Below are 24,437 nucleotides of genomic sequence, written 5' to 3'. Positions count from 1 at the left end.
ACCTCAAAGTCAGCGTTTTAATAAAAAAAAAGCGGTCAGTTTTTTTCTCATTACGCACTGTGTGCTGCAGGATTTTTTTTATGTGGTGCACACTGACCACACAGACCCATTCTCTCACATGTGGGCCTACCAGTTTTCTCCTGCTTATACGACCAAAGCAGTCAAAGGGTTAAGTCTGCCTGAAATGCCTCAGCATGATAGTCACTTTCTTTGCTCCAATTATATTATGATATGTAAATACACATTGTAACCTTTGCAAAGAAATAAATATTTTACTTATTTATTTATTTAACCCCTTGACTGTTTCGGTCGTATATATACGTCTTACGAGATACCATGTTTGACGCATCTATATGCATAAATTCTAGCGGCTTCAAATCAAGGGGGAGAGGGCTGGTAGGCCTACACGAGAGAGAATGGGTCTGAGTGGTGGGTGTGCACCCTGTTAAAAAAATCTGGGACTCAGCGGTGCATTGTGGGAACGCCATCTTGGTAGTACATTTTCACCATGCCTCACAGTAAGAAGTTCCTCACTCCTCGGCGGATTGGAGGTCTTTTGTTCCCAAGTGATAGCTCTAACAGCGATGAAAGTGTCAGTGAAAGTGAATTCCCTGGTTTTCAAGTGGGTGTGACTGAAAACAGTGCCCTGGATAACATAATTAGTGATGAAAATCCAGATGACCCACAACCTTCCACCTCTGGTGCTGGGCCGGCTCGTTCATGTTCACCTGTACCAGGACGAAAGAGGGAACTATTTGCCCGTGTACGAGACTCAGATGTGAGCAGTGAAAGTGATAGTGATAGTGATTTCAAAGCTATTGACAGCAGTTATAGTTGCGACAGTGAGGGTGAATATTCCCCAGTGAAGGGGCAGTATATACGACGTTGCTTGCTGTCTGGTAGTGTGCCTTACGCTGTTCCAAGGGGAAGGAGTAAATCTCGGAGCACATCCCATGGCCCTACACCACGACCTGACAGTGAAGATGGACGATATTGTTACGATGGGTATGAATGATGTGAGTGAGGCAGCAGGCGGTGGTGGTGATAGTGATGGTGGCATGAGTCATGTGGCACCAGCAGCGGGCCACGCTACTACCGACGCTGCTGACTCTGCACAACTACAACCAGCCTCACCCAACCCCACACTCCCACTACAACCACAACCTGCACAACCACAACTACAAACCATACCACAAACCACGTTTCAATATCCAGAACCCACCAGCTGACCGCATCTGGGATTGGCAGCAAGGTGACGAGTTTGTTCCCAGTCCCCATGACTTTGATGAAACACAAAGTGGAATATGGTCATCATGTACACTTGGGAACAATGCCACTGAACTGGAATGCTCTCAGTTGTTCTTTGATGAACCCCTGATGGATATTATTGTCAGAGAAAGCAATACATACTTTGAATACACGATGGCAAACACAATTCTTTCACCAAGATCACGCCTACACCAGTGGAAGGACACAACTATGGTAGAGATGTATCTGTTCTTTGCCACAATAATGCTTATGCCAAAACAAGGCCTGACAGAAGCGACAGGTTATATAAGATCAGAAATGTGTTTATATACCTGAAACAAAAGTGCTGTATGTATTTTTATCCCTTCAGGAAGCTTGTTATTGATGAGTCTTTGATTTTGTTCAAGCAGTATATACCAAGCAAGAGGAAACACTTTGGTATAAAGTTATTTGTTCTGTGTGATTGCAAAACTGGTCTGGTTTTGGATATAATTGTGTACACTGACAGTAAAACATTGCAAGATACTAGGAAGTTACTGGGTATCTCTGGTGATGTGGCTAGAACAATGATAGAACCATATCTTGGTAAGGGGCATATTTTACATACTGACAACTGGTACACAAGCCCTTTACTCAGTGATTCCTTGCGAGTGAACATGACAGATGTGTGTGGCACAGTGCGTGGAAATCGTAAGCATATGCCTAGGTTCGACGCTGGCAGTCAGAGGTGAGGTGCAGGTGTTTTGCTGCGAATGACATCATGGCATTTCGATGGCATGACAAACGTGATGTCACACTGTTAACATCAGTTCACCAACACGAAATGGTAGAGAGTGGCAAGCAGAATAGAGATACCAATGAACCCATTGTAAAACCTGCAGCTGTGATGGATTACAACCTCAATATGCACTTGGTGGACAAATGTGACATGCAGATTGGATTTGCTGACTGTGTTCGCAAGAGTTATAAGTGGTACATAAAACTCTTTTTCCATCTTCTTGACATTTCCATGCTGAATGCTTATAATATGTATAAGTTGAAGACCATCAACAAACCCAAATACGGTGAATTTTGTTTGTCAGTCATCAGACAAATAATATTCAAGTACCAAGGAACAACACTTGCAATAGACCAGCGCCCACGAAATTATCAACACGTGTCCACTCATCTGAGGCCTGGTGATCACTACCCCATACCACTGCCTGCTACTGCTCTCAAGAAAAATGCTCAGAAGAGGTGTTTTGTCTGTGGACATACCACAAAATGCCCACAAAAATGCAGAGACACTCATTTTATGTGTGAGGAGTGTAAAAACACCATTGTGCTTATACCCATGTTTCAAAGAACTCCACAAGCTGCAGCAGTTCTAGAAAAGTGTTCAGTGATTGTACATGTGTATATAAATTAAAGAACAATTGTAATAAACAATTTTTTATATTGCTTGTTTGTGTAAACAAGTTTTATGAACATTATGATGATACTAGTGTTTCTGCTATAATTGTGTTACATTCAACGAGTGTATATATGAACATTGCACCATACTTTGATCTCACAAGCCACAAAAGTTATGTGAAAAAATAAAATAGCGAAAAAAATAAGAAACCATCTAATAAAAGTAAACCAAAGTTTACTGGGTAAGTGGCAGTCGCCGCTGTTGCCATACACCGCTCATTTCTCTGCAAACTTCATGCCTCTATATCTCGGTAAGTACTGATGGGAAAAAAAAAAAATTTTGGACTAAAACAATCAGAAAAATAATCCTTTTTCATAAGAAAAAATAATTTTTTTTTTTCAAATATTTTGCGACACCAGGAGACACTTCAGGATTGGGCCTTTCAACAGTCAAAGGGTTAAGGAACCTCCCTTGAGGGGGAAGTTCGCATCCTGAAATTTCCTTCGTATCCAGAAGCAAAAAATCGACCAAACGATGGTTCGTATCCTGATAAATTTGCATGGTGGGCTATTCGTAAGCCAAGGTTCCACTGTACAGTGGACCCCCGCATAGCGACTTTAATCCGTGCAAGAGGGCTCATTGTTATGCGAAATGTTCGGTATGCGAATGAATTTTCCCCATAAGAAATCATGGAAATCAAATTAATCTGTGCAAGACACCCAAAAGTATGAAAAAAAAATTTTTACCACATGAAATATACATTTTCCTACACACAAAGAGAAGGATACATGCACAATAGTAGAGTAGTACATGCACAATATATATTGTGCATGTACTACTCTACTAAATGAAGAATAAATGACACTTACCTTTATTGAAGATGCAGCAATGACTGATGAGACACTGTGTCCTGGGAGTGCCTTTTCCTCCTGAGTACTGTAGGTCCTGTTTGGCATTTTCTTCCAGAACAGGCCTTATCACACTGTGTATGCCACTACGATTCTTAAATCTCTCAAACCAACCTTTGCTGGCTTTAAATTCACCAATATGAGCACTAGTTCCAGGCATTTTTCCCTGTTCACCTGGGTGTTAGTCGACTGTTGTGGGTTGCATCCTGGGAGACAAGATTAAGGACCCCAATGGAAATAAGTTAGACAGTCTTCGATGACACTGACTTTTTTGGGTTATCCTGGGTGGCAAATCCTCTGGGGTTAATTGTTTCTTGGTATTCTCAATAAGCCACACCAACAACGGTGCTACAGCAGCAGCAGCAGCTGACGGTGCTACAGCAGCAGCAGCAGCTGACGGTGGTACAGCAGCAACAGACGATGCTACAGCAGCAACAGACGATGCTACAGCAGCAGCAGACGATGCTACAGCAGCAGCAGACGATGCTACAGCAGCAGCAGACGATGCTACAGCAGCAGCAGACGATGCTACAGCAGCAGCAGACGATGCTACAGCAGCAGCAGACGATGCTACAGCAGCAGCAGACGATGCTACAGCAGCAGCAGACGATGCTACAGCAGCAGCAGACGATGCTACAGCAGCAGCAGACGATGCTACAGCAGCAGCAGCAGCTGACGGTGGTACAACAGCAGCAGCAGCTGACAGTGCAGCAGCAGCTGACAGTGCAGCAGCAGCTGACAGTGCAGCAGCAGCTGACGGTGGTACAGCAGCAGCTGTACCACCAATAGTAGCGATGGTTGATTGGGGTTTATTATACAACCTGACCAGCTCGGACACACGCACTCCACTTTCATACTTATCAATGATCTTTTTCTTCATCTCTATAGTAATTCTCACCCTTATTGCTGTAGGGTTGGCACTAGAAGCTTTCTTGGGGCCCATGGTCACTTATTTTCCAGAAAAAATCACCAAAAACACTGTAATAATACAAAATCTTCCGATTGTATGCTTGGATGTTACCGCGGAGGCTGGCTGGTAAACAATGCCACCGGCGGAACATGTGAGCGTGGCTCAGGCCCCACATTGGACGCGTCTCGGACGAAGGGCGGTGAGCGGGTTTATGGGCAGTATGCGAGGCAAATTTTTTGCAAAAAAAGCAAGCGGTATGCGGATTGTACGGTATGCGATGCGTGCGGTATGCGGGGGTCCACTGTATATATTTTTCAAGGCTAGCCTGGTAAACTGTTTTGTGGCTTCAATCATAACTACCATAATGAAATTGTATATGCTGGATTGTTGCTTAATATTAATTAGTCCAGTTATTAATCTATCTCCATACTTAAACTAGTATTAAGTAGTTTATATTTAGTAATGTACTAGTTTTAGTCTACCAAAATGCTTTCCATAACATGGGGATTTTCAATAAAAATGTTGTACTATATAGATATCTACCATGCTTCCCAAAACCATGATAACACTTTGCATTTTTGTAAATTAAAATTTGTATTGGTGAAAACACTTACTCTATTTTAATCATTAAATTTTTTTATGCCTCTATGGGTACTGTACTGTACAGTACCAATGCAGTACCTACTATACAGGTACTAAAATTATAAAAATTGTATCCAATTTGAAGTACATGTGCTGCACTTTTTTTTCCAATTAACTAACAACAATGCATTAGTTTAAGACCAAAATTAAGAGAAAATCAATACACAGAACAAATATTTTTTTTTTTATACATTATCACCTAACTGAACATCAGAATAAAGTTTGTACATTACAGTATACATATCTCTGATATACTGCACTCTAGAAGCTATCAAAAATACATACACTGGAGGACCTTGCTTATACAATAGGTTAGGTTCTGGTGAAAGTTTTTTTTTTTTACTTTCAAATGTATATACAAGCTGGATAAAGAACAAAAAGGCACAATTCCATGACTGGAACAAAACACAAATAACCCGTACATAGGAGAGAGGAGCTCACGACGATATTTCAGTCCAATTCGGACCAAAATGTCATCGTAAGCTCCTCTCTCCTATGTGCGGGTTTTGTGTACAAGTTGGATAATATGCTCCACTATCACATACTAAGTGAGCAATAGAGATAGGCCTAAAAAAATGTGTTCATATACACATGGTACACACATTACTTACCTTAAAATGTTCTTGTCCTTAGCTTATAGTGAGTGGTGAATATATTAACTGTAACAAGTTCAAATAAATGAAAAAAGGGTACACATAATTGATAACCACAGCATTAGCGAAATGCTATAAAGCAAAGCACTTGTAAAGTGGAGCCTTCTTGTATGCCCTAAGAAAATTATATAAAAAGAACTGTCCTCAAATAAATAAAATACTACAATAAAGATCAACTACCAGTTGAGTTTACCACTGTGCCTAAAATATTTCTGGATCCAACAGTGCTTTCTAATCATTACTGGGCAGTTTAATTTCATGTACTGTAATGTACAGCATACTGTATTACTGTATATCGGTAGTAAACAGGAATATGGTAGTACTATAGATGTATAGTGTGCAGAGACAGGATATAAATCAATGCCTCTATCACTTTTGGCCAGTGAAAACCAGCATGTTTAATCAGATTTTATTTTGTTACACTTAAGTTTTTATAATCATATTTCATCTCCAAGCAGGACTTACCTACACAAACAGGACCAGGACACTGGTCGTTGCCCCATTTCCGATGATGACGAGATAGACTTTTGTCATGGCTTCGTTCTTCTCATGATGGAATAACAGAGGTAAAGGTGGGGTAAAGTTAGGTCATAACAGAAATAAGTGGTGATTGGGTTTTGGAGAACACTAAAAACTTCCATGATGAATGTTCACACATGATTGTTCACACATACTGTGTATGCATGCACACATACAAAAATGCATGTAGGATGTGCATGTGTGTAATTATTTATTTGTAGATATAGTACCTGTATAGGAATAGAGCCATTATTGGTGTCCCATCATCGTTGATTATTTTTTCAGATAATTTCTTAGATATTTGTGTGGTTTCTGGTACATCACGGGAACATGCAACTAACAAGTATGTGATCACTACAGTAAATTGAATGCTCCAGTACATTTGTGTGATCAGCCATGTATCTTCAGTGACAAGAAGTGCAACAGAGAGAGCATACAATATACAGCGTAGTGGCAAGTAAGGTCAACACATAGCTTTGCTCCTGCAAGAGTCACTAATCCAACTGCAGAGCTAGGTCACATGGAGATGCTGTTAATTATGACAGAATCAAGGTTGAACAAAGGTTGACTTTGCAGCACAAACATTATCAAGAGAATAACTATCCTTCAAACATTTACAGATTTCACAGGTCTTTCAAATATATTCCATCCAAAGCAGAGCACAGAATGCATGAATGTTAATACAATACTCTACAGACACATGGAAAGAAATAACTTATTGTATTAACTGATAAACAATTTGGCTGTGAAACTGTGGCAACAGCTGACAAGTAGTGATGAAAAGATAAAAACATAGGATGAAAAGATAAAAAAAAAACATGGAGGGAAGCAATGTTTCATTTGTATGTAGCAAACTTTCTCAAGTGAATCTATAAAATCAAAGCCATTCATATATATATAGAAAGGAGGAGAGTAGTAGCAGGTGAAGGATGTACAGTGGAACCTCAGCACTTGAACTTAATTGGTTCTAGGAGGCTGTTCGAATGCCGATCTGTTCGAGTACAGAACAAATTTTTCCCAACCGATTTTCTTTTTGGTTGGCTGTTATTACTAACCCTCTTAGGCCCTGCAGTGACTTATTTATACAAATACATAATATAAAAAACACCAAAAAATGTGAAGAAACACAAAATAGTTTACAGTGAAGTTCTGGCAGGTCGTGTTTGCTTGGTCAAGTGGCAAGCAAACAGTTGACTACTGAGCGATTTGTTTCCTGAACAAAACGTTCGAATACCAAATTGTTCAAGTATGGAGCTGTTCGAGTACCGAGGTTCCACTGTACATAAGTGAAGCAATTTGCCAAGCAGAGTCTTTTAAGTTGAAACCTTGGGTAACTTTAAAAACAGGATGGACAACTCAATGAGTGAGAAGGGTTGGATTTGAGGAAGACCTCCCTAGTATGGGCTAGTGCTCCTCAATTCTATGTTCTTACGTGGCTGGTGCATTGAAGTGTTGAAGGTTTAGTAGGTCTAATGCTATGCTTTTTACAGCACTTGGGAATGGTGACTTGAGGATTGAGTTAGAAAAGTGTGTTACCCCGATGCTTGTTCTTATTCTTAACCCTTAAACTGTCCAAACGTAGATCTACATTTTTTAACATTTGAAAGTATGTAAAAAAATGTACAGTGGACCCCCGGTTAACGATTTTAATCCGTGCAAGAGGGGTAATTGTTATGCGAAATAATCGTTATGTGAATGAATTTTCCCCATAAGAAATAATGGAAATAAAATTAATCCGTGCAAGACACCCAAAAGTATGAAAAAAAATTTTTTTTACCACATGAAATGTTAATTTTAATACACACAAACTGAAAAAGGCATGCACACTTACATGACACTTACTTTTATTGAAGATCTGGTGATGATTGATGGGATGGGAGGAGGGGAGAGCATTATCTTCTTACTGTTTAGAAGGGGAATCCCCTTCCATTAGGACTTGAGGTAGCAAGTCCTTTTCTGGGGTTACTTCCCTTCTTCTTTTAATGCCACTAGGGCCAGCTTCAGAGTCACTGGACTTCTTTCGCACAACATATCTGTCCATAGTGGCCTGTACCTCTCGTTCCTTTATGACTTGCCTAAAGTGTTTCACAACATTGTCAGTGTAATAATCACCAGCACGGCTTGCAATAGCTGTGTGAGGGTGATTTTCATCCATGAAGGTTTGCACTTCAAGCCACTTTGCACAGATTTCCTTAATCTTTGTAGTAGGCAACTTCTTCAATTTCTCTCTCCCCTCCTCTGAACCAGTTTCCCCAGGTCTGGCCTCTTGCTCTTGAAGTTGATCTATCAGCTCATCAGTGGTTAGTTCTTCATTGTCCTCCTCCACCAACTCTTCCACATCCTCCCCACTAACCTCCAACCCCAAGGACTTTCCCAATGCCACAATGGATTCCTCAACTGGCATAATCATCTCAGGGTTAGCCTCAAACCCTTCAAAATCCCTTTTGTCTACACATTCTGGCCACAGTTTCTTCCAAGCAGAGTTCAAGGTCCTCTTAGTCACTTCCTCCCAAGCCTTACCTATAAGGTTTACACAATTGAGGATATTAAAGTGATCTCTCCAAAACTCTCTTAGAGTCAGTTGAGTTTCTGAGGTCATTACAAAGCACCTTTCAAACAGAGCTTTTGTGTACAGTTTCTTGAAGTTGGAAATAACCTGCTGGTCCATGGGCTGCAGGAGAGGAGTGGTATTAGGAGGCAAAAACTTCACCTTAATGAAGCTCATGTCCCCATAAAGTCGCTCTGCCACGTCTGTAGGATGACCAGGGGCATTGTCTAACACCAGGAGGCACTTAAGTTCTAATTTCTTTTCAGTTAGGTAATCTTTCACATTGGGGGCAAATGCATGGTGTAACCAGTTATAGAAAAATTCCCTAGTGACCCATGCCTTACTGTTTGCCCTCCACAGCACACACAAATTATCCTTGAGGACATTCTTTTGCCTGAACGCTCTGGGAGTTTCAGAGTGATACACTAATAAAGGCTTCACTTTGCAATCACCAGTAGCATTGGCACACATGAGAAGAGTAAGCCTGTCTTTCATAGGCTTATGTCCTGGGAGTGCCTTTTCCTCCTGAGTAATGTAGGTCCTGCTTGGCATTTTCTTCCAGAACAGGCCTGTTTCATCACAATTAAACACTTGTTCAGGTTTCAGTCCTTCAGTTTCTATGTACTCCTTGAATTCCTGCACATATTTTTCAGCCGCTTTGTGGTCCGAACTGGCAGCCTCACCATGCCTTATCACACTATGGATGCCACTACGCTTCTTAAATCTCTCAAACCAACCTTTGCTGGCCTTAAATTCACTCACATCATCACTAGTTGCAGGCATTTTTTTAATTAAATCCTCATGCAACTTCCTAGCCTTTTCACATATGATCGCTTGAGAGACGCTATCTCCTGCTATCTGTTTTTCATTTATCCACACCAATAAGAGTCTCTCAACATCTTCCATCACTTGCGATCTTTGTTTCGAAAACACAGTTAAACCTTTGGCAAGAACAGCTTCCTTGATTGTCTTTCTGGTGCCCACAATAGTAGCGATGGTTGATTGGGGTTTCTTGTACAGCTTGACTAGGTCGGCTATACGCACTCCACTTTCATACTTATCAATGATCTCTTTCTTCATTTCTATAGTAATTCTCACCCTTATTGGTGTAGGGTTGGCACTAGAAGCTTTCTTGGGGCCCATGGTCACTTATTTTCCAGAAACAGCACCGAAAACACTGTAATAATACGAAATATTCCGAGTGTATGCTTGGATGTTACCGCGGAGGCTGGCTGGTAAACAATGGCACGGGCGGCACATGAGAGGCTGGCTGAGGGCGCACATTGGACGCGTCTCGGACGAAAATCGGTGAGCGGGTTTTTAATCGGTATGCGCGGCAAAAATTTTGCGATTAAAGTAAGCGGTATGCGAAATAATCGCTATGTGATGCCATCGTTATGCGGGGATCCACTGTATATCTTCTTTTTTTTTTTTTTTACATTTGAAAACGTGTAAAAAACTTTTATCTACATTTTTTTTTATATTTGAAAATATGTTAAAAAACTTTTATCTACATTTTTTTTTTTTGTTATACAGTGGACCCCCGCTTAACGATTACCTCCCAATGCGGCCAATTATGTAAGTGTATTTATGTAAGTGCGTTTGTACGTGTATGTTTGGGGGTCTGAAATGGACTAATCTACTTCACAATATTCCTTATGGGAACAAATTCGGTCAGTACTGGCAAATGAACATACTTCTGGAATGAAAAAATATCGTTAACCGGGGGTCCACTGTATTTGAAAATATGTAAAAAAAAAAACGTAGATCTACTTTTGGAGCACTACGGATTTGAACGTTGATCTGTTTGGACAGTTTAAGGGTTAAATATAATATGCTCTGAAGAATTGTGCCTGTAGTCATAACTAAAGCAGCTTCTAAACACTTTCTGCTATTGTGTTTCATTTCAGCAGTATCAAGTTCTGCCTGTTCCTGGTTCTTAAGATGTAAGAAAGTATTCCTAAGAACTAGAAAAGCATTGTTTTTTCACTGTTGATGCAGCAAGCATTCCTTGTTTGTTAACATGAGTCTTGAGGACTCTCCCAGTTTACCCTAATTACACTCACACCTTTCACAATGGATGGTATTTCCACATTAAGACTGTTGCTCTTATCCTGGGTTTATAGACAATATGGCTTTAAGGTTTATAAGAATAGATGTAGAGGACCAAGAAAGCTTTAGGGGGTGTGGGACAAAACAGTAGCATCATAGCTGGTGGTGGCTGGTACAGCCATGTCACAGAAGTGATGGTTGTACAATCAACCCATTGTATCCTCTGAGTGAATGGTACAGCATTGGACCTACCACACACATGGACCATGGCTCTAGTTCCCATCCATTCTTCTGATTATTCACAATAAATTAAGTGTAGAACAAGTAGAAACATACCAGGTCCCTCCTGCATCAGGCTAGTGGGTTGGGTCACTACAACATCAAGATTAGTAGATACAAAATATTTTTGTAGGAAAAACAATGTTCTCTAAAGATATGATAAATTTTATCATTGAATTGGTTCATTCTTTAGTGAGGTAAGTAAAGTGCTAATCACATGGAATACATAAACATATTATAAATGCAATTAATTCCACAATTGCATGATAGGAACATAATTCATTCAACAACTGTGTGATTGGAATATTAGTCCATTCCATAACTATCTGATAAGAATATTTCATTCCACAACTGCATGATATGAATAACAATCTACAACACTTCACTTGAAATACATTTTTTGCATGTTCTCTTGCACTAAGTACTATGTGCCAAAACACAATGATAATTTAACCAATGTGTACTGAATGAACAGTTTAATAGCAGTGAACAAAAAAATATACAAATATTGTAAAAGAACAGTACTACATTATAATATAATCAACATCTGCAAGCTATGATAAGTGATATTTTGTCAACCTGTGCCACTGTGTGAGGACTACAAAATCTTCACTTTATTGAAAGGTAATATTTTCTTCATTTTTTCAGTGTTATGGGATTACTGTGCATTATACTTGACATTTTTATCAAGCAACAAATTCAAGAGGGGATTGGTAAGGTTCACACCAGGCTATAATTTAATTAAGGGTAAAAACCCATATGCACCATTATCACAGCTAGCTTAGAGATAGCCTCTAAATAAAAGAAGAATGGATATACTGAAGGCTAATAAAAAAAAATTTTATGAGCTTAATTCAGGTATGCAGCTGTCATACAGAACCAATATAAAAATATACAGTAGAAGTAAACATAAAAATAGGAGATCTGATAACTGCCAGTAAGTTCATGATTAGAGACAACAGATCGGGAAAAAGAAATGTAAGTATCAACAAGGACAGCAAATAGGTAGAAACCTTAAGTACTAAAAGGAGGAGTAAAAAAAATATTACAGTAAATACAGTAATATGTTACTTTATAGAGAACTGATAGGTGGAAGGTGAGCGAGGCAGAGGAGGTTATGAGCAACAAGTATTGCAGAGCTTGAAAATAAATGTTACATATATAACAATGGGACACCATCTAGCTCTACTTCTGTAACAATAAATATTTACAAATAGATAATTACTTACCACACATATGTACATACGTATGCAAGTGCCCACCCAACACACACACACACACACACACAAGCTATTTCTCGACCCCTGCAACCACAATTAAGTGAGCACACACGCAAAACCTTAACCTCAACCAACCTCCTTCCCTCCATCCCTCTCTCTCTCGTTCTCTCTCTCGTTCTCTCTCTCGTTCTCTCTCTCTCTCGTTCTCTCTCTCTCTCGTTCTCTCTCTCTCTCTCGTTCTCTCTCTCTCTCTCTCGTTCTCTCTCTCTCGTTCTCTCTCTCTCTCTCTCGTTCTCTCTCTCTCGTTCTCTCTCTCTCTCGTTCTCTCTCTCTCTCGTTCTCTCTCTCTCTCTCGTTCTCTCTCTCTCTCTCGTTCTCTCTCTCGTTCTCTCTCTCTCTCTCGTTCTCTCTCTCTCTCGTTCTCTCTCTCTCTCGTTCTCTCTCTCTCTCGTTCTCTCTCTCTCTCGTTCTCTCTCTCTCTCGTTCTCTCTCTCTCTCGTTCTCTCTCTCTCTCGTTCTCTCTCTCTCTCGTTCTCTCTCTCTCTCGTTCTCTCTCTCTCTCGTTCTCTCTCTCTCTCGTTCTCTCTCTCTCTCGTTCTCTCTCTCGTTCTCTCTCTCGTTCTCTCTCTCTCTCGTTCTCTCTCTCGTTCTCTCTCTCATTCTCTCTCTCTCTCGTTCTCTTGTTCTCTCTCTCTCTTGTTCTCTCTCTCGTTCTCTCTCTCTCTCTCTTTCTCTCTCTCTCGTTCTCTCTCTCTCGTTCTCTCTCTCTCGTTCTCTCTCTTTCTCTCGTTCTCTCTCGTTCTCTCTCTCTCGTTCTCTCTCTCTCGTTCTCTCTCTCTCGTTCTCTCTCTCTCGTTCTCTCTCTCTCTTTCTCTCTCTCTCGTTCTCTCTCGTTCTCTCTCTCTCATTCTCTCTCGTTCTCTCTCTCTCATTCTCTCTCGTTCTCTCTCTCTCATTCTCTCTCGTTCTCTCGTTCTCTCTCGTTCTCTCGTTCTCTCGTTCTCTCTCGTTCTCTCTCGTTCTCTCTCGTTCTCTCTCTCTATCATGCATGCATGCACATCTGTAGTAACCCAGGAGAGCTGGGGTTCAATTCCCAGTCTGGGCTACACATAGGTGAATTTCACACTTGCTGCCCATGTTCACCTAGCAGTAAAGTGGTACTTGGGTGTTGCTTATTTTGGGCACACATTCTGGGGGGAAAAAATGACAAATGAAACTAAAAAAAAAGTGAAGATGGGACACCATGAGCCTACAAATAGAAATTTACACAATGACAAAAGAAAACTGCCTGCTTACATATTTCCACAAACTTTTACACACACACACACACACACACACACTTATATATAGAGTAACAGTCACAACATTAACCTACACATACTGGAACATTTGCTTTCAAACTTTCTCCCTCATTCATATGCATGAACACACACACATGCATGCACACACGCATGCACACCTGCATGCATACACACACATGCATGCATGCACACACACACACACACACACACACTGACAAAACTACAATACTTGTGTTAATAGCTACACCTAAACTATTACCAAGCTACAACATCCACCTTACTCTCCACCTGAGATAACTGTTAGTGTCTGTCTTACACATGCAATTAGTGAAACACAAGCCCAAATATCAACCAGTGTATATATATTCAACCCTAACCATTCTATTAGCTACTGCATTATATGTGTAATTTACATACAAGAAAGGCAAGTTTATTAAAAGCACTAATGATGAAGGTTTATAAAGTATGATTCAAGCACTAGCTAACCCAGTCCACTGCCTAGTATGACCCCACATGACTTGTTCAAACCAATGGTGGACATGTTACCTGGAGGTTACCTGGAGGTTATACTGGGGATCAACGCCCCCGCGGCCCGGTCCATGACCAGGCCCCCCCGATGGATCAGGGCCTGATGAACTAGGCTGTTACTGCTCGCCGCACGCAGTCCAACATATGAGCCACAGCTCGGCTGATCCGGCACTGACTTGAAGGCAGCCAGGGGTTTATTGGCAATTCCCCTAATGCTTGATGGGAGGCTTGGGCCCTGGACACTTATGGAGTTTTCCCTTAGTGCACCAATGGCGCCCCTACTTTTTATTGGGGGCATTTTGCATCGCCTGCCCAGTCTTTTACTTTCGTAGGGAGTGATTTCTGTGTGCAGATTTGGGACCATTCCTTCCAAGATTTTCCAAGTGTAGATTATGATATATCTCTCCCTCCTGCATTCCAACGAGTACAAGTCAAGTGCTTCCAAGCGTTCCCAGTAGTTAAGGTGCTTGACAGAACTTATACGTGCAGTAAAGGATCTCTGTACACTCTCTAGATCTGCGATTTCACCTGCTTTGAATGGAGATGTTAATGTACAGCAGTATTCCAGCCTAGAGAGAACAAGTGATTTGAAAAGGATCATCATTGGCTTGGCATCTCTCGTTTTGAACGTTCTCGTTATCCATCCTATCATTTTCTTTGCACATGCGATCGTGGCACTGTTGTGATCCTTGAAAGTGAGATCCTCAGACATTACTACTCCCAGGTCCCTTACATTATTTTTCCGCTCTATTGTATGGCCAGAGTCTGTAGTATACTCTGTTCTAGTTATTATCTCCTCCAGTTTTCCATAACGGAGTAGTTGGAATTTGTCCTCATTGAACATCATATTGTTTACCGTTGCCCACTGGAAAACATTGTTTATATCTTCTTGGAGGTTAACCGCGTCCTCAGCATATGACAGCCTCATGCAGATCCTAGTATCATCCGCAAAGGATGATACGGTGCTGTGATGTATATCTTTATGTCTGATATGAGGATGAGGAATAAGATGGGGGCGAGTACTGTGCCTTGTGAAACAGAGCTCTTCACTATGGCAGCCTCCGATTTAACTCTGTTGACCACTACTCTTTGTGTTCAATTTATTAGGAAGTTGAAGATCCATCTCCCCACTTTCCCAGTTCTTCCTTTAGCACGTATTTCATGGGCTATTACGCCATGATCGCATTTGTTAAATGCTCTTGCAAAGTCTGTGTATATTACATCTGCATTCTGATTTTCTTCCAGTGCATCCAAGGCCATATCATAGTAATCCAGTAGTTGTGAGAGGCAGGAGCGACCTGCCCTGAACCCATGTTGCCCTGGATTGTGCAGATTTTGGGAATCCAGGTGATTTGCAATCCTGCTTCTTAGCACTCTTTCAAAGATTTTTATGATGTGGGACGTCAGAGCTATTGGTCTATAGTTCTTACCTAATGTTTTGCTGCCACTTTATGGAGTGGGGCTATATCCGTCGTTTTAAGTGACTGTGGAATTTCACCCATGTCCAAGCTCCTCCTCCATAGTGTACTTAGGGCACGTGAGAGGGGTTTCTTGCAGTTCTTAATGAAAACAGAGTTCCACGAGTCTGGGCCCGGGGCTGAGTGCATGGGCATGTTGTCAATGGTTTTTTCGAAATCTATCGGAGTTAGGGTAATGTCGGAAATCTGGCATACATTTATGGAGTTTTGAGGCTCATTCATGAAGAAATCATTTTGGTCATCGATCCTCAGACCGATTAGTAGTTCACTAAACACAGAGTTGTACTGGGATTTCAATATTTCACTCATTTCCATGTTGTCATCTGTGTAAGTCCCATCCTGCCTGAGTAAGGGCCCGATACTAGATGTGGTATTTGCCTTGTTTTTGGCATATGAAAAGAAATATTTTGAATTTCTTTCAATTTCACTAATAGCTTTAAGTTCCTCCTGTCTCTCCTGGTTCCTGTAAGAGTCGTTTAACTTAAGTTCGATAGTTTCCACTTCCCTGATCAGCGCCTCCTTTCGTGTATCAGATACACTGTATCAGATACAGTAAAGCTCGGTGACTCTTCGTTGTCTTCTGTAGAGGGAGCGTCTTTCTCTCTCCAGTTTACTCCTGTTCTTTCTTCTTTCTTAGGGGAATATGCCTAGAACATGCTTCAGCTACCAGGAAGTTGATCCTTTCAAGGCACTGGTTTGGATCCATGTCATTTAAGATATCTTCCCAACATGTTTCGTTTAGGACATGGTTTACCTGGTCCCAGTTGATGTTCTTGTTGTTGAAGTTGTATTTTGTGAAGACACCTTCACAGGTACATGCATTCTGCTGATCAGGACCCCTATGCATGTACGTCTGGACTTCGATTAGGTTGTGATCGGAATTAGTTGTTTTTGATATTCTTATGTCTCTTATCAGGTCCTCATTATTTGTGAAGATAAGGTCAAGTGTGTTTTCTAGTCTTGTTGGCTCCACTATCTGCTGGCTTAATTAAGGTGTGTTTTTCGCAGAGACTTAGTAGCTCATGTGTGTGTGTGACCTTTCATCTGCGCTACCTCCGGGGATTGTATCAGCTATAACATTATTTGCTACATTCTTCCATTTTGTATGCCTTAGGTTGAAATCACCAAGCAGTAAGATGTTTGGGGATGAAGCTGGAAGGTTTTCCAGACAGTAATCAATTTTCAGTAGCTGTTCCTCGAACTGTTGTGAGGTTGCATCTGGTGGCTTATATACAACCACAATGACTAGGTTTTGGTTCTCGATCTTTATTGATGAAACTTCAACTACCTCATTTGTGGTGTTCAGCAACTCCGTGCAGATGAGGGACTCTTTGACATACAGGCCAACACCCCCTTGTTGCCTGTTCATTCTGTCGTATCTAAAAAGGTTGTAACCACTTATCCATATTTCACTGTCAAAGTGATCTTTTGTGTGAGTCTCTGTGAAGGCTGCAAACATTGCATTAGACTCCTCTAGAAGTCCACTGATAAAAGGTATTTTGTTGTTGGTGGATGGCTTAAGGCCCTGTATATTAGCAAATATGAACGAGGTTGTATTCTGTGTTTGTTGGGGGGATTTTGTTATTGGCATCAGTAGTTGTAATTCTGGAGGGCCATGGGTGGCCACTGGCTGTGTCTCCAGTCCAACAAGGCTCCAAGGTGGTGGACTATTTTTGTTATTTCCTTCCATTTTCTTTTTCCGTTTCCTGCCACTAAAAAATCACCTGGAGTTGGGTTGTCGTAGCTACTTTTGTTTGTCTTGTGGGGTCTGTGCCTCCTGGTCCCTCTTAGATGATATGCAGGGCAGTCAATGTTGTAACACTGCTTCTGGAGGACCGAGGAGTGACACAATTTTGGGTGAAAGAAAGTACAGGAAGAACAACAACACACTCCTTTAGACAGGAGGTTGCTACATTTTTTGGGATGCTCAAAGTTCATGCCCCATTTTTTTTTTCCTGATATTCCATGCTTACAGATGCCCCAAGCATAATATTTGCACAATTTCACCTTTGGTTGAGAATTGTTGGGAGGTGTGTTGTCAATTTCTGCAGGTTCTGGGACTGCACTATAATCCTCAGTATCCAAGCCAGGGCCACCCCGTCCTGGATTCCATCTACTTTCCTCAGTAGAGGAAGAAGGAGGAGGCTCCTCTCCAACATCTGTACTGTGGGCCATGGTCTTGTACAATGATGGTTGTATATTTACGGTTTTAGTGGTGGTTGTGGTAGGGTCCCTAGTAGAGTCTGGGCTGGCAGTAAACCTGGGGGCTGGGTATGAGTCAGCACTGGGGCTGGGGGCTGGGTATGAGTCAGCACTGGGGCTGGGGGCTGAGCCTGGGCCAGCACCAGCACTGTGGGTATTAGTGCTATGACTGGGGGATGGGTCTGGTTTAGCACTATGTGGGTGACTAGATAGTTTCGAGTCATCTGTTGTGGTATGGGCATTCTGCATTTTTTGATACACTATCTCTTGCTCCCATGTTTTATATGTTTTTGGTAGACTATCCAAGAGGTCATCTTTGTTTTCTTGATTATTTTTATCATTTATTACTCTCCTTAGTACCTTTCTGATATCTGCCCAAAGTTCTACATCTTTATTGCACAACCAGAAACACCTTGCTAGTTCGAGGTCATTTTTTGAGGCTGTATTTAGTCTAGTACAAGAGATATGGTGTTTGGAAAAGCATAGATTGCATGTGATTCTGGATTTCCTTCCAAGGATTTTTTTACATGTCCCACAGATATGCTGTGCTGACATCCTGTCTGTATGCCATGGAAGAAAACTGATTTCTACTTTACCTTTCTCTTGCTGGTGCCAGTAATATGCAAGATGTATTTATACGAACCAAGTTTGCAGTATGTGGGTGGTGGGTGTAGGCTAGGCCTACACTAGGCCTATGCTAACTTTCCCCTACACTTCTATGGAAAAGTTTATTTCCTGTCTAGTAGAGGTAACAGTTGTATGATCAATTTATGTATGCTGTGATTCCCTGCACCTCAATGCTACCACCACTCGTTTTATCTCTTGTGACTATAGTAATTACTCATCCGTTATTAACACTTCACTGGACCAATACAGGGGATGGAGTACAAACTGGAGAGAAACTACAACTATCAAAGCATATTGGGTAGTGAACATCAAACACATTGCTGGAGGAACACTGCTTTTTTTGTGCCAAGTTGGCATGTATGGAGAGAATGGGAAACAAGGATGAGAAAGAAAACACAGGAGTGGGGATGGGAGGAGGGACGAGGGATGGTAGGAAGTAAAGGAATAAGGGGAAGAGTAAGGTGTAAGAGGCAGAAGAATAAGGGAAGGGGTGAGGTGGTGTTGGAAGCAGAGGAATAAGGGGAGGAGTGGGGTGTAAGAAGCAGGGAAATAAAGAGACGGGTGAAGGAGGGTAGCAACAGGAGAATATGGGACATGTCTGAGTTGGTTGAGTGCAAGAGAATAAAGTAGATTCATTTATTTTAATTTCCTTTATTTTATTTAATGCTTCTCTCTAATTCCATAATTTTGGTTTATTTCCTTCCCACCTAAGCTTCATGGTTAGATGCATCATAGAAAAAGCTCCTATTCTATCTACAATACAAGGTTTCAAAATAATCACCATTACCAGTAGACATTCCTCAATGTACGCCATTATACAAAATAACGAATTTAAACACGACCAAAAAAAAAGCTTTAAAGCAGCAACTACTGCACAGTTCTTTCCCAAGCTTCCAATTCCAATAAACCCACAACCAAGATAGTTTTGTTACATTAAGCTGCACTTTAATATAAAAGCACTACAATACAATGTTAATGATACTACATTTCATAGTTACACTGCATGGAACCTCCTAGCACAAAGACACTTGCTGTGGATGTTGTGGTTAGTGTCATTGTTCTCTTCTGGTTTGAAGGAATAATATTCTGACCACCAAAAATTAATATCTAATGTGACGTACCATTATGCAACAATAAGCGATAGTTCATCTTCATTTCAACACGTGTATAATGACCTTAACCAATGAATATAAAGCTTGTAATTAGTACTTTTTTTCGCTTTAGCAACACTACAAATTCATGCTGTGTAATTTAAGAAAATCTTCAGCTAAATTAAATAACTATAAATGTATAAGAACATAAGAACGAAGGAACACTGCAGAAGGCCTACTGGCCCATGCGAGGCAGGTCCAAGTCCCTACCGGCTTAAGCCAATGCACCCAACCTAGTCAGGTCAGGTCACATTGACTCAAGGGAGGAACACGGCAACCGACCCGTTAGCACAAGCTATCAGGTCTAACTCACACCCACCCACATCTACTCATGTATTTATCCAACCTATTTTTAAAGCTACACAACGTTCTGGCCTCTATAACGGTACTTGGGAGTTTGTTCCACTCATCCACAACTCTATTACCAAACCAGTACTTTCCTATATCCCTCCTGAATCTGAATTTTTCCAACTTAAAACCATTGCTGCGAGTCCTGTCTAGGCTAGATATTATCAGCACACTATTTACATCCCCTTTATTTATTCCTGTCTTCCACTTATAAACCTCAATCATATCCCCCCTAATTCTACGTCTTTCTAGAGAGTGCAGTTTCAGGGCCCTTAGTCTATCCTCATAGGGAAGGTTTCTGATACATGGGATCATCTTTGTCATCCTCCTTTGTACATTTTCCAGAGAATTTATATCCATTCTGTAATACGGTGACCAAAACTGTGCAGCATAATCTAAATGAGGCCTAACCAAGGATGTATAGAGTTGAAGAACAACCTGAGGACTCCTATTATTTATGCTTCTTGATATGAAGCCAAGGATTCTATTAGCTTTATTGCGAACACTTATGCACTGTTGTCTTGGTTTCAGATTACTGCTAACCAGAACTCCTAAATCTTTTTCGCAATCCGTAATATTAAGATCTACATTATTTAGTTTATATGTGGCATGGTTATTGTCCTGTCCAACATTTAGAACTTTGCATTTGTCTATATTAAACTGCATCTGCCACTTCTCCGACCACTGCATCAGTCTATTCAAATCTTCCTGGAGTGCTCGAATGTCCTCGTCAGAATGAATTCGACGGCCTATTTTGGTGTCATCGGCAAACTTGCCGATGTCGCTCTTTATGCCCTCATCTATGTCGTTTATGTAGATTGTGAACAGCAGGGGGCCCAACACTGACCCCTGTGGAACACCGCTCGTGACGCTTCCCCACTCTGATTTCTCCCCATTTATGCAAACTCTCTGCTGCCTATTTGTCAACCATGCCTCTATCCAGGAAAAAATTTCTCCTCCTATTCCATGTGCTTTAATTTTCCTCAATAGTCTCTGATGTGGGACCCTGTCAAAAGCCTTACTGAAGTCCATATACACAATATCATATTCGTTACCATGATCTACCTCCTCAAATACCTTAGTGAAAAAAGTTAATAAATTCGTAAGGCAGGAACGTCCCTTTGTAAAACCATGCTGAGATTCGTTGATTAATTTATGCTTTTCAAGGTGGCTACGAACTGCCTCGGCAATTATTGATTCCATAAATTTTCCCACTATGGAGGTTAGGCTTATTGGTCTATAGTTCGAAGCTAAGGACCTGTCACCTGTTTTGAAAATAGGTATCACATTTGCCATTTTCCACTTATCTGGCACCATGCCAGTTTGTAGTGATATGTTGAAAAGATTAGCCAAAGGTGTGCTAAGCTCCTCTTTACATTCCTTTAGAACCCTTGCATACAGTTCATCAGGGCCTGGGGATTTGTTAGGTTTTAATTTATCCACAAGTATTAAATGATATGTATTTTAAAATTTAATGGAACAAAATTTAATGGAACAAAATTTAATTCTTCATTATCAAACATACATTATACTGATTTTTTTTTTTTTTTTTGAGACAAAAGGAACGGATCAAATAATAATGTTTCCATTAATAGATGACACAATTAAGATGCATGTAGTAAGAATTATTAAAACAATTTCACACAAAACACATCATAGCTTGCTAAATAATTCCCCATACCAGCCAGGGTAAGACAGTAGACTACCATGCATTTAGAGTAGTACAGAGAAAGCAGCTTACTTCCTTGTGAACGGGTTGAGAAAGGGAAACACTTGTAGTTGGGCACATCATTGGCTTGACAGATTGTGAAGAGGGCCACCAGTGCTAGAGGTATGCCTTCTCTCCACGTCAACACCATCATGTTGCTAGGGTGGTGATGCTGAGATGATTACAACAATGAACAGTAGATGTTTCACCTCTACTGTCAACGCTCACCCTACATCCTTTCTGCATCCATAAGACCTGAAATTTAAGTTATTTATTAATAAAAGAAAAATGTGTAATGATTATCCACTAAGTGTGAAATGTATATTAACTACTCGTAAATAAAATTTTGTATTAATTGTAAATGAAAATTAAATCAACAAGCACAGTTCTCCATGATATAATGATATTATATACACGAGAATGTATTACCTTCTCATTTAACTAGTGAAATTTATCTTTAATGAAGCCAATATTTTTATTAATAGTATAATAAAGATCACTTCAATTTAATATAAGCACTTTAAATACATCCCAGCCTCATCCCACGGACAACAAGCATGCAGATTTCAGAAATGATTGGGTCTGTCCAGATATCGAGCTGCATATTTGTGATTAAAAGTAAGTGTTTTCAGGGTTGCGTCTTTAGCGCTTTCTCTGATTATAATAATAATAATAATAATAATAATAATAATAATAATAATAATAATAATAATAATAATAATAATAATAATAATAATAATAATAATAATAATAATAATACTCAGGGTTGCGTAACATGAATAAACACAATATTTTCTACACTTAAATAAATCAGAAACTGACGCAGTACGCACTTGAAAAATGAACTACGTATATCTGGAGGCCGGACTCTGTAGTGCTGTGGTTCCCAACTTGTGGGCGACGGTCCCTTTGGTGAAAGGGGAGGGGAATAGAGAGCTGAGTTATTCCAAGGAATAAGTGAAGCGCTAAGGAATTCATAATAGTTCTTTTCTCATTAAGTATTTTCTCAATTAACCGAGAAAAAATGGGGAATATGCATATAAATATTTGCATACACTCTTGAGAACATCACACTTAGGGTGGAAAAAAGATATATTGGCGGCGGGTCGTAGTACCAATGGTTTATTACACCGACAGGTCATAGTACCGACCGTTCGTAGCACCAACGGTTCATTGCACCGACGGGTCATAATACCCAGTGTGTGAACAAAGACAACTATGCCTTACAAGTCTTAATCTAGAAAATATTTTGCTGTAAGTAGAGTTAGGTAAAATACTGGGAAAATAGAAATAAATATTGGAATTATAAATAATGTGCTGGAAGTACCTGACCAAAACAGAACTCTCAACAACGGATTCAAAATGAACAAATTTTGATTAAGAAAGGCTAAAGGGTTTGACAATGGAGCTGTTGATGAGTGGAACGAACTCCAAGGTTGCTTCATTGAGGCAAGAGCCTTGAGTGGTATTAAATATAGGTTGGGCGGGTATATGGGTGGGTGTGGTTGGGTGTGAGTTGGACCTGCCTAGCAAGGGCCATTAGGCATACTGGTGTTCCTTTATTCTTGCGTTCTAATGTAGGATATTGGGATCTCGTGCAAATAAAAAAATAATGAGTACCTGAGAGGATTCCTCAGATTTAACAGGATGTCCAATTATCCATACAACAAAACCTGCCACCAGAGATCAAAAGTATGTGGAAGTAAAGAGTAAAGGAGCTGAGAGAAAATGGAAGGGGACTGAAGGGAGGAGGTTAAGAGGTCATCTTCCCTTAAGGGAGGAACACTCCCGAGGGACAAGGACACACCCAACAGTCAACAACAGGGCGCTCCCCTTCCCGCCATACCATACCCAACACCCAACTTCAACCCCTGACATACTTTATGTATCACTAACCTCCATTAACACTACATATCCCTACACTTATTTCACACCTCCTCATTCCAGCTTTTGACATTCTCCACAATATCCCATCTTTCCCCATCACAGTATTAATGGGAATGGTCTCATCTTGGCATGATACAGTTTCTAAAATGGAGTAAGACACGTGTGCAACTGTTAGGTACCTTTATTGTTGAAACGTTTAGCCTACGCGGTGGTAGGTTTCTCTTAAATATGGAGGAAAATAGATTGTAGGCAGCAGGAGTAGTGGCGAGGTAAAGTTATGAAAGGTGTGAAATAGGCCCAGTGAAATGCGGGGGCGCCTTAGTTTGCCGGAGTTGCTGCCAGAGTTCGTCGCCCTCCCTGCCCGGTCCCAGGCCTCCTTGTCTGTCAACATCCGTTACCTTTGATGAGTTTGAAAGTTTTTCTACTCCCAGAGCATGGCCTTGGGCCAGTCTCGTTTGGTGCTTGCCTGGTTAATCAGGCTGTTGCTGCTGGTGACCTGCTGTCCCATATATGAATTCATCATAGCTTGGCTGATCTGGTACCTGGTGAAGCCAGAGTGCTTCCAGGAACTATTTCAGGCATAATGTTGTAATGAACCATCTTCCACCTTTCATTTGAGAGGTTAAGATATCCTAAAAGGATAATATTTGGTGTGAAGTTTTCAAGACGGCTATATATATATATATATATATATATATATATATATATATATATATATATATATATATATATATATATATATATATATATATATATATATATATATATATATATATATATAATCCCTATTTGACTGTGAATTCCCCGCCCGTTACTGACGGTTGTTTTGTATACG

General features: G+C 40.5%; 1 protein-coding gene across 9 annotated transcripts in view; it reads right to left on the bottom strand.

Moving 5' to 3' along the window:
• dome (cytokine receptor domeless) overlaps positions 1 to 24,437 on the bottom strand; it is a 438,464-nt gene that overhangs the window by 254,882 nt on the left and 159,145 nt on the right. For 6 of the 9 annotated variants that reach the window (XM_070092688.1, XM_053774858.2, XM_053774859.2 and 3 more), the window contains 2 exons: positions 21,749 to 21,970; positions 6,220 to 6,297 (listed from right to left, as the gene is read on the bottom strand). In XM_070092688.1, coding sequence (XP_069948789.1) covers positions 6,220 to 6,297; positions 21,749 to 21,869 — 199 coding nt within the window. In that variant the 5' untranslated portion in view covers positions 21,870 to 21,970. Of the gene's footprint in view, positions 1 to 6,219; positions 6,298 to 21,748; positions 21,971 to 23,781; positions 23,984 to 24,437 lie in introns of all 9 variants that reach the window. The other 3 variants (XM_053774864.2, XM_070092687.1, XM_070092685.1) reach the window with 2 other exon arrangements.

The sequence above is a fragment of the Cherax quadricarinatus genome, chromosome 40, assembly GCF_038502225.1.
Source record: "Cherax quadricarinatus isolate ZL_2023a chromosome 40, ASM3850222v1, whole genome shotgun sequence".
In the NCBI taxonomy this organism is placed as follows: domain Eukaryota; kingdom Metazoa; phylum Arthropoda; class Malacostraca; order Decapoda; family Parastacidae; genus Cherax; species Cherax quadricarinatus.
This window is presented reverse-complemented; position numbering and strand designations above follow the sequence as displayed.